The sequence below is a fragment of the Heloderma suspectum genome, chromosome 17 (genome assembly GCF_057233095.1).
Source record: "Heloderma suspectum isolate Gila_16-S chromosome 17, 16-S_ref, whole genome shotgun sequence".
Lineage (NCBI taxonomy): Eukaryota > Metazoa > Chordata > Lepidosauria > Squamata > Helodermatidae > Heloderma > Heloderma suspectum.
In genome coordinates, this window is record NC_139474.1 from 951620 (window position 1) to 967069 (window position 15450).

The 15450-nt window shown below is 51.2% G+C and overlaps 1 protein-coding gene across 5 annotated transcripts in view; it reads right to left on the reverse strand.

Annotated features, from left to right (window-relative positions):
- Positions 1-2081: 2081 nt before the first annotated feature.
- MEF2D (myocyte enhancer factor 2D) overlaps positions 2082-15450 on the reverse strand; it is a 155959-nt gene continuing 142590 nt past the window's right edge. For 2 of the 5 annotated variants that reach the window (XM_084824321.1, XM_084824322.1), the window contains 2 exons: positions 8543-8681; positions 2089-7671 (listed from right to left, as the gene is read on the reverse strand). In XM_084824321.1, the coding sequence (XP_084680447.1) occupies positions 7344-7671; positions 8543-8681 (467 nt within the window). In that variant the 3' untranslated portion in view covers positions 2089-7343. Of the gene's footprint in view, positions 7672-8542; positions 8682-15450 lie in introns of all 5 variants that reach the window. The other 3 variants (XM_084824326.1, XM_084824325.1, XM_084824324.1) reach the window with 3 other exon arrangements.

The following is a 15450-nucleotide window of genomic DNA, read 5'->3' on the forward strand; positions in this document are numbered from 1 at the left end:
TTCTACAGAAGCCACCTCCTTCATGGCTTTTGGCTGGTGTGATATTTAACCTTTAATCTGATCACAATAGTCCAGCTCTCACTAAGGTGGTCAACGGGTTTCCAGATTATTTCACTTCAGGCTGCAGGTGGGGTGCTCATGTGATGGAATGCTCCATGTGAGGGCCTTTTCTGTGGTGGCCCCCACTCTGTGGAACTCCCTCCCTAGGGAACTCCGCCATGCCCCCTCTTTAATGAGCTTCTGCCGTGCATTAAAAACATGGTTGTTCAGGCAGGCATTTGGGGTGGGTTAGGGTATTTTAGAAAACGTTTTTATTGTAGAATTTTATTGTTTTAAACTGTTTTATTATATGCTGTACATCGCCTGGAGTGGCTGGGTGACCAGCCAGATGGGAGATTAATAAATTTAATTAATTACTAAATAATAAATAAATGCTCCAGCATACAAGAGAAAAGGAAAGAATCCCTGAACATAAAAGTTAGCATGTCAGGGAACAGGGTTCTAGCCTATCCTTCCCTTCTCCCCGAGATGCTGGTTTTCTATGTGCAGAGTTGAATCTTTTTGTTTGTATGTAGCAGCACACACACATTGTTTGTATGATAGCATCACCGACGCAATGAACATGGACTTGAGCACGCTCCGGGAGAGAGCGCAGGACAGGAAGGCCTGGCGTGCTGTGGTCCGTGGGGTCACGAAGTCGGACACGACTGAACGACTGAGCAACAAAGCAGCACACAACCACCCGAGCTAATCCTCTGGTCCTGGTGCCACCAAGACACAAGTTGCCCACCTCGGTGAGCCCCGTGCCACCCCCTCAAAGGAGGTCACATCTGAAATACAATCTAAGCTGTGAGAGGGAGAGACATCCCCTCTTTACTTCACCTTCGACCTGCGTTGTGCAGCTTGAGAAGACGGTGAGCTGCAGATGGCGACTCACAGCTATGAAATGAGGACTCGGGTTTCTTCCGGGGCGGCGTTTTGCGCTGTTTGCTAATTGTGACGGCATAAAAGGAGCGCAAAGCAAGGCCCAAGGGAAAGCGCCCCCCCCGCTCTTTTACACGGGGAGTCGCAGAACAGATCTTATTTTAGCATAAGGGAGAACTGGCTTCTCCTCTGCATGCGAGATTTCTCCCGCCCCGACTCCAAACCAGGGCGCTGGTGCGTGTGGGGGGGCTCGGCGTGGAGGTCGTCGCTACGCGTGGCCGTGGAAGAGGCTGGGGAGAGCCCCGCCCGAGGCAGGGCCCCTCAGGCGCCGCCGGGTCACGAGGGAGAGGGGCTTGTCCCCTGCACCACGCACGGCGAAGAGGCCCGAGGGGTCCGGGTCCCGCTCTCCCCGCTCAAGTGCCGGTTCAGCGGTGCTCCCCAGCAGGAAGGCTGCGGGGGGGCTCCGCGGAGGCTGACCCGAGGCGAGCCCCTCGCCGCGCTTGCCCCCCCATCTCCTGCCCCCGACGGCGCGCCTCTCGCCCTCGCTCGAACCTTCCAACGTAGGCAACCCCCCCCCCCCCGGCGCCGCGTCAGCGACTCGCCGCCTTCGTTCCGCGGCCGGGCGGCCTCGCTCGAGCCACGGGGCAGGCCGCGCGCGCGCGGCGGAGCCGCCCAGGAGCCTGGTCTGCCGGGCTCCTCTTCCTCCGCGGGGCAGGGAGGCCCGCCCGCCCGCCGCCGACCTCGGGGGCGGGCCGACGCCCCCCGGCAAGCGCTCGCTGGCGGCAGCGTCGCGCGGCCACCCCCGGGCAGGCCGAGCGCCGCGGGCAGAGCGCTCGCCGGCCCGGCCCGGCCGCGGGCATGGTCGCGCGCTGCCGCCCTGGCCCTGGCGGCGGAGGCCCGGGCTGGCCGGAGGGATGGCGGGGCCCGCCGCCCGCTCGCGGGGCGCTGTCGCGAAGGCGCGGGGGCCACGTGCGGGGCGGGCTGGGGCACGACGGCGCATCCCCTGAAGGACGCGACTGCGGACCGCGCCCCCGCTCGCCGCAGCGCCGTCGGGGGGGGGCCGCGGGAGACCTCCGCGCTCGGCCCCGGACGGCACTTGCTGCAGCGCAGCCCTGAGCGCTGCCGCGGCCAGGATCCAAACAGCTGGTGCGGCGCTGGAGCCCGCCGCTCCTGCGCTGGAGGAGAACGGCGGAAGCGAAGCCTTTCGGGAGACGGCCCGGCTGTTTCCGCCCATAATCTCCCTCGCGAGGAGGGAGGGGAGGCGTGCCGAGTGGCAGAGAGGGGCTCCCTCCGCACAACTCGCCAGCCCCACGAAGCAGCCCGGGGTCAGTCGCCGACGTTTTGTGGAGGGCCACGCTCGGCTGTGAAAAGATACACCTCTGGTGGGCGGTGCACTCACATTTTCAAGCTTTCATCCACCATGAGGGCTAGCAACATGTACTTAAAAAAAAAAAGTGAGGCACCAGAATAATTCAGGGCAGCATATAGGAACCTAAGGACAAAGGTCACCTATATTTAAACCCCCAAATATGCATGTATGAAGATCCATAGAGGTTTTTCTTTTTTTAAAGGAAAAGAGCAGAAACAGACATTGGTTAAGTAACCACGCTTTTAGAAAGTAATATATCATTTTTTAAACATATCAGTGCATACTTCTTATATGAAAATATACACTATTGTATTTCATTCTCAAAGAAAAAAAGGAAACATTTAAAAACCAAAAGCGAACCAGCCAAACACAATATATTAGCCATTTTTGTCATTTAAATTTTTTGTGTTTTTTTTAAAACGCTACACTTTGTTCAGGTTACACTTTTTTGTCTTTTTTTGTCTTTTTTGTAAATGTTTTCTCCATGCATTGTACACTTTTTTGTAGCCTTTGAGAATAAATAAGCTCCATTTTTCCCCACATCTCTAAAAACTGCAGCATTTTCAACTAAAGTCATTTTAAATCGTGCAATTTTGTGTTTCTTTGCAACACCCCTTTTTAAAAATGGAAAATATAATATATATATATATTTATATTTATATATAGATAACTTTTTAAAACTAAAACCCTATACAAACGCCAATTTTTTTTCCAAATTAAAAAAAAATTATACACAATGTAACTGTCAACAGTACGGATGAACACGAGAATAAAATTAAAAGATCTCGAGAAATATATTTATAGAAATACAAACAAGGGTGTTGATTTTGTAGATTGTCATTCTTCTGCTTATCTTTCAAAAATGAGGAGGTGGAGGAGGAAGGAGGCAGACAATTATACCGTCCCAGTGCGAAATAATGGATAGTGATAACCCAGATGGAAAGAAACACAATGAAGAGCTTCTTGCATAAACAAAGGTGCAAATGCCAGTTGTCTCTTGAATGTCTCCTCACCCCAGGGTAAGAGTCACCATATTACAAGCCTGATCAGACTATAAAAGTTGAGTTGTTTCTATACCAGCTCACCACTGAACTATGCAAGACCTTTGCCAATTGACCAATTCCCTCTTTTCTTTCGATGTTGCTCATTAATTTTCCAAGTCCTCCTCTCCAAAGGAAGGTGGAAACTAGAACAGTGAAGTTCATGAGTAAAATGGCCACAAAGAAAATATTGAAAACACATTTTCTGCAGCCAAGTGTTGTCTACTGAGGTTTTCATGTGGGCTTTGGATGGCTACAGAATGTTTCTGTGATACCAGTGAACTATTGGGGGGGGGGGGATTTTTCTTGAGCCAAAGATGCACTGAAGAAATGAAGAAGAAAGATGTTTTTTGGCAAGATTTGGGGAAGGATGTGGGGCGGGGGACAACATGACACATTTGATAAGAAATATTTCAATGCAAAGCTGTGTGGAAATGAGGGTGGTTGTTTGTCAGACAGGTGTTGTAAAACATGGGCTTGCCTTGGATGGCTGATGTGGGAGAAACATGACGGATTTGTGAACACGAGAAACACAAAACCAACAGCCAAGAGCAGTAGCTCGCAAGGTCCCTCTCTGACAGCCAAAAGAAGGTTTGTGCCTACAGGAGGTCGGTGTGCACATCCTGACCTTGGCTGGGGTGGCAGAGCCGTTCTGCTTGACTTTCTGCCCAGAGAATTGTTTCCAAATCCTACCGCAACTGGCATCTTTGCCTCACCTGCCCACTCTCCCCAACAACTGGAAACTTGGGGGGGACCCCGATGCTGCAAAAGCAACAGCTACCTTCCCCAGAAGAGGAACCGGGCCAAACCTCCAGCCAGGGTTCTGCCCAAAGGAACTTCCACCCCAGGAAGTCAAGGAAGTCTCAGTCAACACAGTGGAAGAAGCACGCAGGTGGTGTGTGGTTTAGAAGCCCACAGACTCTGGCCGAGAATGAGCATAAACAAAGCCTGAGCAAAAATAAAAATGACAAACTGAGCCTTGATGCTTGGCAGCTCTCAAGGGGAGGAACTGAGCGCCTCTCCCTGGGCGCGCCACGGTCCCCCTCCGAGAACTCCCAAACAGCCCTTCAGTACAAGATTCCTGAGCTTACACAACATCGGCCTCCTGTCCTTTCCTGGTTAAGTTCCCCGCAGGAGGGCACAGGATTGTTCAAGGAGGAGGGAGATGGCGGGAGGCAAAGCAGCCTGCCTAGGGGCTTTCCTGGTGCCAGTTAATTTGATCAACACATCTCAGGTCCTCAAGGCTCCACTTTGCAAGGGATGCTTAGCAAAGTCCCGCTTGCTCCATGAGCTTTCAGAGATGGAGGGAAGCAAAGCAAGCAGGAGTGTTCAAAAGAGAAACAGTGCACTCCTATACATGCCTACTCAGAAGTAATCCCCACTGAGTTCAATGGTGCTTTTCCCCAAGGATTACAGCCTAAAAGATGAATAGGGACTGTCCCTCACTTTGCCCCAAGGCAAGGTTTTATTTTGATATGCTGACCAGAAGGAGGCAGAAGCCTACAGGCGTTTGCTCCTCTCACAGATTGAGGTGTGGCCCCAGGGAGCTTCCTGGCTGTCACAACCAGTTCCAGCTTATTGGGTGCGGGCTGAGAGGCTCTTCACACACTACACTGTTAAGTCTAAAAAACAGGGCTACAGCACTTGGTCAAGTCATTGGTTAGATTAAGCAATTCAAAAGCATTTTGTTTGACTAAAATGGTGTCCTTGATTAATCCGGCAGCAGATTTTCCCAAGATACTTACACAAAAATCCCGCGCATGGCTCTGTCTCAGATGAGTGTGACATGCAGGCTCATCACGTAAAAACTAAGTATCTTTTCTCTAAAATGATAACTATTTTCTCAAATCCCAAAATATGCAGATTTCGCTGATCAATTAAATGTCACCTGACTAAAAAGGGAAGGCGTACTGGTGACTAGCAGGTGCCTGAAAATAACATGCACCCTGAAGAGAGTTGTGAACTAGGAATGGATATCAGTTTCTCTTTCTCCCACATTCGAATTGTTAAAATCTCAAGTTCTTTCTCTCTCAAATATGGAGAAGTTTGTGAATTTTGGTAAATTCTTATAAAAGAATGAACTGAATCGGAATCCTCACCCGTCTGCAGCAGTCAAATTCCATAGGTCCAGTTATTCCCAGCATGGAAAGGACCATGTTGTACCTGCCCACCCTATAGAGCTATTACGGATGAGGAGATTGCCAGAAAAACAGGTGGCGGCCCCAACTAACCACTAATGTGTTTGCATGTACAGGGATTCAGACCCAGACTTTTAAGAGCTAAGTGCTCAGCTGGGATGCATGGATCTGTCTGTTTTGGTTTCTCCCAGTTTTTTAGAATCTCAAAATCTTTTTATGGAAAACTTCATAAACATGAATTGCTTCTTATCAAAACCAAACTGAAATAACATCCTCAAGCGCCCTCGTTGTGACTGGCTGCAGCTTGCCGCTGGGCGACTGCTTGGCGGCTGCATGATGTGTGAAAGGACCCTCACAAGTCGCTCCGCCCACCTTTGCCTCGCCAAGGCCCCCCGTGGCAAGGTGCCATACTCCGCATTCGACCCGTTTGGGGGTAACTTCCAGAAGGTGCTGCCTTGCAAAGTGGACTCACGCTGAAGCAAAAACATGACGGTGGGCTCTCTCCACAGGACAACAGGAAGTCAGGGAAGCCTCCCAAAATGAAAGAAGCCCCACCCCGGACTGTTGCTCCACGGCTGATGTTCACACACTGCAGCTGGGCTGCTGAGGCCGCTGCTTGAACTGCCTTTACTTTCACTGTCCCCCCTTGCTGAAGGGACGATTCCCACCACGAGGGCGGCACTGGAGAGGCAGAAGCACGCCCTGGTGCGTTAGAAGCCACCGCTCCATGTTCCCCAAGTGCAGAGGCTCTGTGCCATGTAAGTCCCCCTCTCTCTGCCAGTATTTGGGTACTGGTATCATCCCAAAGGAGGGAAGACAGACGCACCGAGGCTCCCTGATGCAGTCTGTGCTGCAGCTGAGAGATGCGGCGGGGATCACAGAGGCATCATCATTTCAAAGGAAGCATGAGCTGGACTGACTGGGAGAAAAGGGAGGGCAGAAACTAAATGGGAAAGGGAGGTCCCTGCCCATGTTATTTGGAGCCGATCAAGAAAATCCATGCACGTCTTCTGGAGTGTATGAAAGAAGTGTGCCTCCGATTTTCACCCAGAAAGAACAAAACAACCCTGTGCCCCAGATTATCAAACGTTTGGGAAACACTGGATTAGAGAGTCAACTCTCTTAAAGCTATTGCATTTCTCCAGCCTTCGTTGACCTGGATATACTCTTCAAAAATTGTGTCTCCATGCAAGACATCATTAATTGAGATTCAAAGCAGATCATTATTCCACTGAGAGCTTTAACTTTCCCCCCGCCCAATTGTGCCAAACTCGAAATCTGTCTCTGGCTTCAAGTGACATTCCTTGTGCTGCCTACCTGGGAAGCAGCCCTGGTGTCGTTCCCCTGAAAGAAAGCCTGCACACCGACGCTCTCCTCGAGTTCTTCATAACAACTCTTGACATCTGAAGGCACTCTTCTCTCTACATTATGATGAGCCGTGCAAACGGCGCATTTGAGACAAGTCTCTCGCCCTTCTACCCGGCCCCTCCACCCCGCCCCCTCCATGCTAGACGTTTCCTTTGACTGGCATCAGCCTAGCACAGGGCTGGCATTTGCACGAGTCACTATACTGGGTGAGGCCCAAGGCCTGGGGAGTTTGGTTACCAGTGAGGGGTTTCTATACTTTTTGTGGCTCTTGAAAGACCCTCAAGAGCCATTATGTACTGCATAATGTCGCTAGAACGGACGCCTACAAAATCCTAAAGCTATTTCTCAGGCAGTTTATAATAGTCCCCCCCCACCCTCAGCACCCCATGCCTCCCCCTCCCTCTCCCCTCCTCATCTCCCCCATCCACTGCCCCCCCCCCCCCCGACACACACAGCGGAGAGCCGACAGCCGCCCTGCGGGGGAGCTGGCCCTGAGGGAGGCAGTTATGTTACCCAAGCGTCCAAGCGCATGCGTTTGACAGAGGGGTTCTCCCCGTCTGCCTCGGCGGCGGGTCTCAGGAGGCCAAGGGAAGAGCCGAAGTCGGCCCGGGATGGGTCTTCCCGCTCGGCGCCCTCGTAGGAGCTGGTGTTGCTGCTGAGACTGTCGACGGGCGAGCATCCCGTGGGCTCATGCCGGCCTTGGTGAGGAAAGGAGGAGAGCGGCGTGGCAGTGCTGCGTTCCCGGTTGGGGGAGACGGGCTCCGACTTGATACTGATGTTGGGGTTGGTGTTGACGGTCAAGGTGGTGGCGTGAGAGAGGTGGCTGCCTTGTCTGGGGAGGGAAAGAGAGTGTCACGCGCACGCACAGGGAGCTGCTTCCCCCCGCCCCAAGCCGCCAGCAGCAATGCAGGGATTAAATAAACTGGCCACCAAAGGCTGAGGAGCATCTGCGCGTCATTAGCAGGCGTCGAGAAGATCTGGACCGGCAGGACCACGGGAGGGTTTGCGGCCCAACTCTCTTGCCCCAGGAGACCCTGTTCCTGGGCTCAGAAGTTCCATTTATTTTATGTAGTTAAAGATTTTGGTTTTGCCTCTCCTTCTAGCATAAAACCTATGAGTTGGCTAAAAAAAGGTTAAAGAAACGACTGAAACATGTAAAACAATGAAAGCTACTCCAAGACAACAAAACAAAACAAAACAAAGGCAGAAACAAAAAAGCTCACAAATACCCTGTCCGTGGGGGAATAATGCTGCGTTCACCTGGCAACGAGAAACTAGCAGAGTCAGTTTCCTACGAATATCCCCAGAGAAGGTTGATCGACAGGGCACCAGCACAGACAAGGCCTTCTCTGAGGTGGCCGGGGTGGGGTGGGGCAGAGCAGGTCCTCTGAAGCGGGCCTTGAGCGGCAGGTCCACTGGCGACAGGCGGCTTCCCCGGCCTGGCCAGCCCTGCCCTCTGCTAGCCCAGGAGAGGCCTCGAGGAAGAGCGTTGGAGCGAGCGTGTGTGTGTGGGGGGACGAAAGGGCCCCGGGGCGCATGCCAGCAGTGGGCTGCCTCACCCATTGCTGGCACATGCTCCCAACACACTGGTGCAGAGACAGTTCGGCCCTTGGGCCAAAACAGGTCCCCCCGCTCTCAATGCTACGGCATTGCCCCGTCCAGGCCAACGAGATTCTTTTGCAGGGGAAGACCACTGCACTCACATCAAGTTACTGAGCGATACGGGGACCAGGTGCTGCTGCTGCTGCTGCTGCTGCCAAGCAGAGATGTTCCCCAGAGACAAGCCAGCGGGCGAACTGAACGCTGGGAGGGACGAGAGATCTGCGCTGGTCAGCTGGTAGTCTGGAAGGAGAAAGGGAGAGGGTTCAGAAGGCGGTGACGCACCCGCTTCAGACCTGTCAGGAGCCCCGCGGCAGTGCAAAGAGGCGGCGGAGGCGGCGCTGCGGAGGGAGGGCTGCCCAGAGCCTCTGCTGCAGGGGCCAGCACCCAACAGCAGAGCGCCCTGCGGCAGGACGAACGGGTCTCTTGTGGCAGAAGCCCGCTTCGCTGGAGGCAGCGAGTGTGACCCTCAGGAGGCAACTGCACGCACGCAGGTCCACCTGGCCATGACTCACAAGTCGGTGCTGTTTATCTGTAAAGCTTAAGGAGCTTTCCCCAGCCTGGTGCCCACCACACCTGCTGAACTGCAACTCCCATCAGCCCCAGCCAGCATGGCGAATGGTCAGGAGGATGACAGCTGCAATCCAGAACCTCTGCAGGGTACCAAGCTGGGCAAGACTAGCCTCGATACAAGCACATCCATAGCAGTGGGAAGAGGGGACCATGCTACCGGCAGAGTAGGATGGTCCTACTTGGAGCCTGACGGATCCGGATGGATTCCTGATGGCTCCAGGGGAGTTTAGGGTCTCCGTGACGAGTGTTCCTGTCACGTCTCTGGTTGGCTTCAGCAGGCTACCATGGAGGAGGCCGCTTTAAGAAGTCCTGCCTGAGCAAACGCAGGGAACGTGATAGTGCAAAGCGGTCTTGCCAAAAAATCCTGTTGGTCACGTAGGGAAGGGATCTAGCAGCACCAAGCTCAGCAAAACTGCACACATGCAAACGGCCCCAGGATGGGCAAACACCAGCGGAATTCCACACGTGCACGCCAGCCCTGAGGCGATCTGCACATGTAAAGCAATCACTGGTCCAAGCGTAAGCCTGAGAATTTCTAAAGTTCTGGAAAGGTCATTGTTCTCAAATAGCCAGAGACTCAGCATTTCCTGGAGTGGTTTGCTCACCCCAAACAGCCCTTTTTGCATTTGTGATGGCTCTGGCGAGAAGCTGTCCCAACCCTGGGAATCTTTCCGCAGCCTCTTTCTAGCTTTATCATGTCAGGTAGGACAGACACCCTTTTGTGTCTTTGAAGCTTTCATTAAAATCGTATAAAAAGCCTAAGCTTCGAGCCCCCAGTGTGCCGATTCACTCGATCAGTTCCATCATGCTGCCAAGATCACGGACTGGCAGTTTCCCGGGTCAGTTCCATCTGTGGCACACCGGAAGGGCACCAGGTGGAGGGCGGCAGCATGAGCATAACGTGCTCTACGCGGGGCAGGCTATGAAAAGTGTTTCGGAAGCAAAGCAGACTCTGCTTTCTGGTAGCCACCACAGCAATCACGGCACTCCACTATTATTCCATCTTCATTGGCTCCTGAATTGTGCTTGGGCACAATTCAAAGTGCTGGTTGCTACCTTTAGAGCCCTACAAAGTTTGGGCCCACAGTTTCTAAATGGACCACTTTCCCCCATATGTACCTGCCTGTTTGCCAAGGTCACAAGCTGGGAACTTGTTTCGTGTCCTGCCACTGCCGGAGTCACAGCTAGCAGCTATTTTGCATTTGTTGAGGTTTTCTGTTGCTCTGCAGGTTTCTAGTGTTTTTTTTACTGGGTATTTTAATATTATGCTTGTTGGTCTTTATTTTATTGGTTAACCCACTTTGAAGGCCTATACAAGGAAAAGCAGCCTATAAACATAATCCCACAAACACCTCCCAAAAATCAACGTTCTGCTTGCTAAATAAATAATGTGATAGAATCATAGAATAGTAGGGTTGGAAGGGGCCTACAAGGCCATTGAGTCCAATCCCCTGCGCAACGCAGGAATCCCAGTCAGAGCACCCCTGACACATGGCTGTCCGGCCTTGTCTTGAGTGCCTCCAGTGTGGGAGAGCCCACCACCTCCCTAGGGAATTGGTCCTATTGTCGTATTGCTCTGAGAGTCAGGAGGTTTTTCCTGATGTTCAGCCGGAATCTGGCTTCCTGTAACTTGAGCCCATTATTCCGTGTCCTGCACTATGGGATGATCGAGAAGAGGTCCTGGCCTTCCTCTCTGGGACAATCTTCCAAGTCCTTGAAGAGCGCTATCATATCTCCCCTCAGTCTTCTCTTCTCAAGGCTAAACATGCCCAGTTCTTTCAGTCTCTCCTCGTAGGGCTTTGTTTCCAGTCCCCTGATCATCTTCATTGCCCTCCTCTGAACCCTCTCCAGCTTGTCTGCATCCTTCTTAAAATGTGGTGCCCAGAACTGGACACAGTACTCTGGATATGCCCATTATTTATTTATTTATTGCATATGAGGCTGGGTTTTTTTAGTTTGGAAAAAAGAATGGAGGAAAAACAAAACCAAGGGTGACAGAATTACGTGCCACTAGATGGAGTCCTTTGCGCACGCCCGCTGCTACCATCAGACAGCAGAGTAGATGAGTTTTGCGTTAGGCCTAGGCGGGAGGGAGATGGGTTGCTCAGGACCTGGTCATGCGACTGTTTGGATGCACAGAAGAAAACTCCTTCATCTGGCTTTGGTGGTGAGCAAGTCATGAGCATCACCACCATCACCACGCGCATCGCCAACGCAGGATGGCCCCGGCTGGGCTGAGCCAGGCTCCAGCCCGCCCAGCCTTTGGCTGAAGTCCCAACAGCCCCTGGGGCCCTCAGAAGCAGGGCAGTTTCAGCACGGGTTTAGAAAGAATAGGCACTGCCTTCTCCAACCCATTCCAAAAGCCAGACCCGGCACGTGTGCCTTCAGCTGGGCTCCCCACGGGTCGAGAAGGGCGCTGCGCACCCTTCTCAAGCGCTTTGTCACAGCCACCCATGTTCACGGCCTCTCAGGCATGGGTAACTAATAAGCCACACAGGTCACAGCCAGTTCCTTAAGCAATAGCAGCATGGCTCCGACCGCAAAATTACGCGGCCCGGGGAGTATATTTTGAATATCCACACATCGTAAATGAGCTCATTGCACCCAACACCTCACTCTGAAAGTATGACCACGTTTGGCATTTCAGAGTTCACTATACGCTGACCAACTGTCAGATCCATCTGCAATGGGTGACAGTTGGGAGGTCAGCTTGCTTATTAGGTATGAGGTGAGCTTGTATCAGCGATCAGTCTATTAAACACAGAAAAAACAGGTAATGGGTCCAATAAACAGATGCAGTTGGAGGATATAGCTTGGCAGCTGCTAATGCTGAAACATGCACAAATGAGAAAATTAGTGCTGTTATTGTTGTTAATTGGCTTACATTGGTACTGTACAGTGATTTCACAGGAACAAAAAAAAAGATGACAGATCAATGCCTCAAGAAGCTGGCAGTTAAACTTCGAGAGTAAAACAGACACCAGGGCAACAAAGAAAGAATATGAGAAATTTAGACAGATATGGAAAAACTGGCAGCTATACTTGGACATATTTATTTCCCAAAGTGAGCATCTAAGTCTCACCCAGGATTTGATATAAAAGAATAAACAAAGGGCACAATCTAGCCAGTTAGGTATGCTGGGATTAAAAAGTGCATAACTGCCCATATTCCTGCCTTGAGCAGGGGCTGGACTCGAGCGTCTTGTAGGCCCCTCCCAACCTGCTCTTCTATGATTCTATGATATGGAAATCGATAAGAATTACAGAGGCTGAACTGGGCGGGATGGTGCCGACAGTTTTTAACATGTGTGAAGAACACTCTCTCCCTAGTCAACAACAGATGAAAGAATTTCTGATGGGGTGAAATAATAAGGTTTGGGCCTGTTTTCCTGCATACTTCATTTTTCACAATAAACTGCACACCCACCCTGTGTCAGGGCGGGAAGAGGCATCGGTCCTTAGAACTGTCGTCACTCCATTTTGCAGGCGTTTCAACACCCAAAGTTTCTCGATGCCGCCTTGAAGTTAAAAGAACTTTGTGTAGTGGAAACCCAGTCTGTGTTTTTCTTGTGTGCAACTCCCATAACAAGGAGAGGAGGAGAACCCTCTTACAGCTGTAATCAAACCCCAAGGGACAGCACTTCAAATATTTAACGAAGGGGACATTCATTCTTCTCCCAAGAAGCCGCCAGCCTCTGATCAAATTTCCCTAGAGGTGGTTCTGCCAGATTGTCTCTCTGGGTTTGATGTGAACACAATGCAACCTGAATATTTGGTGGAGCCCTTGACTGTGCTGTCCCATCCCATCTCATACTTGTTTTGCGTGTCTGCAGTTTCTGTCACCCCCTCCCCAGCTGTCAAAACCACTCGAAAGCAAAGAGTGAGCAGCTGCCAAAGCCCTTGCTGGGAAATTCTGAGCCCACCCCCACCCCCCTGCACCGACGGTTGGAAAAAACCCATGAGCTTCTCTTCCACATCAAAGATGCAACAAAAAGTGAGGCAAAACATAGCACTTTGCATGTGTACACAGCCCAGAAGAGTGGCGAAGATGTCGCATCGACCACTTAATTTAGCTTCCAAAGAACCTCAACTTTTAAAAAAAAAAAAATAAAATTCAAGTTTCTTAAACTTTTAAAGTTTTGAAGGTATGCTTAAAAATGCATGGGCAGCCAAAGTCTGCTGACATCTCAGAAGCCAGGGAAGATTTCCAGCACCCTGAAGTTCAAGTTTCAAAGCTCTGCATATCACGGTTCACTCTCCATGTCATTCTGTCTGTCTTTCTACAGAGGCAGAGGGAGAATGCTGGGGCGAAATCGGGAACAGGGATACAGGGTACAATACTGATGTTAAGTGGTCATTTTAGTGTCCAGCATTGCAAAATTCTAACGATCAACAAAGTCAGAAATAAACAAATTAAACAACACTCATGTTGCATTACATGCACATGTTATGTTTCTCCTAATGTGGACATGATCACCCATGTAGGGAAAGAAAAAAGTAACTTTTTAAGCAACACCCAGAGGGTGCTGTATTAGAAATGGCAGCAACAGCCTTGGAGAAAACAAACCTGGTGGCTGGATGCCAGACACCCGTTTCGCTGGCAGCTCCTTTACAAGGGTTGAAATCCATAGCTAGCCCACACATCGAGCCTCAATGACCTGGTTCATGTGGTTGAATTGACCATAATTTGTTGAATCTTGGGTTGTCGTTATGTGTCAGTCCAGAACTATGGGTTGGCTCTGGGTTGTTAACCATGAACAATCCAGAAGAGAGCCCATGGTTTGTGGCTGGACTGCGAATTGTGGGTTGTTTAAATCATGGGTAGTCATTATGTGCAAACCCAGAACTTTGGGTTGTTCATAGGTTGCTTCACCAGGCTACAGAGGTGGTGGGCAAAAATGGTAAAAAAAACACCAGTTGCTCTACACGCCGGTACTACAGTGCTGTAGTACCGGCGAAACAACATGTAGGGTACTACATGTAGGGTAGAGGGAGGGAGTGGGCGAAAGGGGCCCAAACAACCCAGGAATTGAAAAAACAACCCGCAGTTTGAGTCAGGTCATTGTGTGTTACTGTTTTTCAAAGAAAGCCTCTATTTGCAATGACAGAGACAAAGGGCGAGAGCCAGACACCCGCCTGACTTTCCATCACCCTGAGAAAGGCATCCCTCGTGAGCAGACAGATGTTGGGCCATGTCTGCTAATTAAGATGGGCGTGTGGACCTCACACCTCATTCCATTCCTCGGCATCAGCCCGCTCCTGAAGACCAGCTCACTGTCATTCTCTGTGTCAACTTCAGGCTTCTTGTCCTTACTTCTGAAGTCACCCCGTCACCCCACCGCCACATCCAAACAGCCTATGCTGGAGGCCCTCTGGCCCAGAACTCGGTCTCCAACCAGATGCTCGCAAGCAGGGCAGGCCAGCACTTTCCTCCCGTTGGGCCGCCCATTGTGTTTAGGACTGCGAGAGAACGCCTTGGAGCCCAGGAACACGAGACAGTGCCTGACACTGGCTCAGTCTGTCTGGCCAGGATGGTTCATGTGGAACGGCGGCAGCAGCGTTCCAGGGTTTCAGACTGGCTCTTCTGTAGGGCTGAACTGGGGACATTTTGCACGCGAAGCACGTGCTCTGCCACTGGTCTACGGGCCTCACAGTGAACTGAGAATGACACTGCCAAAATCACACTGCCCTTGCGCCAATCGAGGGTGCAACCACCCTTAGGATAGCAGGTACGGTTCTGGTCATTGCACCTAAAAACAGGTATGGTAGGGTTGGGAAAAGTGCAGAAAAGGGCAACTGAAGTGATCAAGGGGTTAGAGAAACTCCCCTACGAGGAAAAGTTACAACATTTGGGATTTTTTAGCTTAGAAAAGAGGCAAGTAAGGGGAGACATGAGAGTGGTGTACAGAATTATGCCTGGTGTGGAGAAAGTGGAGTGGGAGAAATTCCTCTCCCTCTCTCATAATACTAGAACCCAGCAGGGTCCCCCCATGAAGCTGACTGGTGGGAGATTCATGGCAGATAAAAGGAAGGGCTTCTTCACATAGCACAGAGAGAAACTATGGAATTCGCTACTACAGGATGTAGTGATAGCCACCAATTTGGATGGCGTTAAAAGGCTGTGGACAAATTCCTGGAGAAGAAGGCTATCAATGATTACTAGTCCTGATGGCTCTGTGCTACCTCCAGTACCAGAGGCAATGAGCCTATGAACACCAGTTGCTGGGGAACATGGGCGGGAGGGTGGCCTGCTTGTGAGTTTCCCCTGGGCAGCTGGTTGGTGGCTGTGTGAGCAGAATGCTGGACTAGATGGACCTGGGTCTGACCCAGCAGGGCTCTTCTTGTTCTTATGCACTTCCATGGCTTTGATAGATGCAACTAATACTCTTCCAAAACAAGAGGGAACCTCTAAGGTGCACTACCTTACAATGTAAGGGGC